At 39.7% G+C, this 3082-nt stretch overlaps 1 protein-coding gene across 1 annotated transcript; it reads left to right on the top strand.

Annotated features, from left to right (window-relative positions):
- The first annotated feature begins 785 nt into the window (after positions 1 to 785).
- LOC121965382 lies at positions 786 to 2684 on the top strand. Its single transcript, XM_042515529.1, has 4 exons — positions 786 to 887; positions 1128 to 1422; positions 1631 to 1760; positions 1852 to 2684. Exons 2-4 carry the CDS (start codon positions 1128 to 1130, stop codon positions 2237 to 2239), a joined length of 813 nt encoding a protein of 270 aa, XP_042371463.1. The 5' UTR covers positions 786 to 887; the 3' UTR covers positions 2240 to 2684.
- The last annotated feature ends 398 nt before the right edge of the window (positions 2685 to 3082 follow it).

The following is a 3082-nucleotide window of genomic DNA, read 5'->3' as shown; positions in this document are numbered from 1 at the left end:
TTCTTATTTTTTTTTATATTTTATTGCTCTGTAAGGTACTTTGAATTGCCCTGTCATATGAACTGTGCTATACAAAACGCTGCCTTCTCTTTCCAATAAGGTTTCTTGACTTGTAAGATATTTAATGAATGTGCTATATCAACAAAAAACATATACAGTGTGATAGAGGACTTATCCATATTGCCCACTCGTAACTCTAATTTAATTTACGTGGCATCCAATAAACTTGTATGATGACACTGCTAAGAGAGGCCTTGCTAGCTGTGACCAGCTGGTACACTTTGTACTAAACTCAAGCTTTTAGTTTTAATTTGAAAACACTAAACATGCCGGAGTATTACTTAGGTTGTTGTAGACATTTCCTGGACATACCGCCGCTTCTACAATACAGCATAAGCCACCATGTCGCTAAAACAGTCCACTATTTAGCTGTCATTACACGAAAAGTCAGTTTCTGACGATGCTAGCAAGTTAGCTTAAGTTAGCTCGAGGAAACACTCACCACTTCTTTCGCCTTCGGAGAAAAGCCACTCTTGGGTCTGCTCCTCTTGAAAATCTCATCTTTGGTAGAGTCAACGCATATTCCTATGGCCTTGTTCCTGGTTTTGACTGTCTTGACGCTGGCTTTGAACAGTAAAGTGATATCCACAGCCATGTCTGTGCAGCTGCAGCGCACCGCTGTAAACAAACTGACACGTCACCAGCTGACGACGTCATCGTGCTGCGACGCAGTGGATTTTCCCTGAGACGGAGAAGAAAGCCTTACATTTCACCTTAAGGTTTTATCAGTAATTATTTACTGTAGCGTGGACTGTACCTCACAGTATTTACATCCTGCAAAGGTCTGACCTGCTATCAAGTCACTCTTCGCCTTGATTGAGTTCCAGGTAGCGAGAATCTTAAAATTTCGAAAATCTCTTAAATATAATAACTTAAGTTTTAAAAGACTTAAGTGGAGGGCTGTACCTTCAGTTAGATAATCATTTTTGAGAGTATGGTTAAATATAGTCGTGTTCAATTTTCTGCACTGTATGCATGTGTTATAAGGACGTTATAAGGGACCAAGTGTTAATACAGATAATCAATCTGTGCATCTCTCTCTCTCTCTCTCGCTCTCTCTCTGAAAGATGACCCTGCAACTTGATGGGATGTCCAGCAGGAAACGAAGACCAAACTGGACAGACCAGGAGTGTCTTCTTCTTGCTCAGTTAATGCAGGAGAGGAAAGACGTCATCAGAGGGAAGTGCAGCACTGGAGTTTCAATACAGGATAAGAGACAAGCCTGGGAGGAAATAGCGCAAGCCATAAACAATGCCTTTCCACAGATTCAGCGTACAGTTTCTGACTGTAACAAAAAATGGGAAAACCTGCTGGCAAAGTCAAGGGAGGAGATCAAACGACAGAGAAATCAAGCAGGCACAGGTGAAGAAAACATGCTGTTTGTTCGGAATAAAAAGTCTTATAATTCTGATAATTAAATCTACAGTTGAAACAAAGCCTTCACGGTGGGTATGTGGAGATGGCTGATACATTTTTGATACACTTTCCACATCGTCACTTTTTGTTCTGAATGCATGATATTTTGTTTGTTACCATTTAATCAATGCATTGCATGATTTTTCATTTGCAGGAGGCCTGTCCCTGGAACAGTTAAGTACTGTGACTCAAGTAGTGATTTCTGTGATGAACCTCTCAGAGATGCTGAAAAGGGACAAAGAAGATTCCTCAGTCCCAGAGATGATGGAAACTCAACAAAATGGGTAATACATTTATCTAGTTGCATGTCAAAAACTTTAAGGATAAAATGCAAATTCTTGTTATAAAAAATTAATGACAAGCTTTTTTTTCCAGATGTGATGGAGATGAAAATCAGCGCACAATAGATGAAACTTTCTCCGACAAACATCCACTGAGAGAGATGGAGCTCCCTACATATCCAGATAACTCCACCTCTCCAGCAGAGCAAAAAATAACAGTATACACTAACATCCCAAAGTCAATCGCAGTGAATTTTAGTTCTCATCCTGCTGCTGGCTTTAATGCTTCTGCAGAGCACCCAGATACTCCCTGCTCTACTACTCCACCCTCAGTACACTGCACCACTCTGCAAGAGCGAATGGATTTGGAAATGTCTGTTCTGAGAAGACAAGAGTCAGTCCTCAAGCTGCAAGAGGAGTATTACACACTAAAAATTAAGATGATGAAAAAGCAAATGGAGGAACCACTTTCAAAGAACTGAACTATCTGTTGGACCTGTTTGTGACTTGTGCTTGCTTGTGAAATGTGTATATTCACGTCAAAGAATTTTCATAACCTTAAAATATTTTCCCAGGTGAATGCCATGTGCCGTATAACTGTGGAATTACAGCTGTTACCCTTTCAAATTCTCGAAATCCAAATTATTCTCTGCAGAAAGTATGAATGAGTTTGGTTTATCTGGCAGGGAAGTCCAACTCATATATATAGTTTTACACTGAGAAATGTTTATTTGCAGATTCATGCCATTTGCTCCTAAGTGCGAATTTGGAAGCTGTAAATGTTTGACATATACTAATATACATATTTATGAAAATTGAACTTGGTCATGCCAATGTAAGTAAAGCTACAATAATGTCCTGTCTAGACAAATGTAGTAATTTGTGCGTAATATTTCTCATAAATCCGTTTATTTGTAAGTGACGGGGGCTGGCACCCAGATGTAAGCACTGGGGCCCAGAGTGTTGAATAAAAGTCTGTTATTTGCTGTGTGGTTTGCTCATTTCCTTTGTTAGTGTTGTGCCAGACTGTGTTACAACTGAGTGCTGTGACTGTCTCTCCTTTTCTGCCGCCTCAGCATTAACTCCTCGTCATTTTTTTTTTCATTCACTCTTTTCGCTTTGGCTGTGGAAAGAGAGCAGTTTTTCAAGGACCAAGGTTATGGGCACAAAAAGGCATGGCTGCATTCATGAAACTTAATGTGTTGATGTGAGGAGTCTAACGGAGCATTAAAGTTTCCTAACTTTTATCTTACCACAGGATAAAACACTAATTGAGCTTGCTGTGTAATGGCGATGACAGGCTTAAACTAAACAACTGTTTTTTT

Source organism: Plectropomus leopardus, unplaced genomic scaffold (assembly GCF_008729295.1).
Source record: "Plectropomus leopardus isolate mb unplaced genomic scaffold, YSFRI_Pleo_2.0 unplaced_scaffold19790, whole genome shotgun sequence".
Lineage (NCBI taxonomy): Eukaryota > Metazoa > Chordata > Actinopteri > Perciformes > Serranidae > Plectropomus > Plectropomus leopardus.
This window is presented reverse-complemented; position numbering and strand designations above follow the sequence as displayed.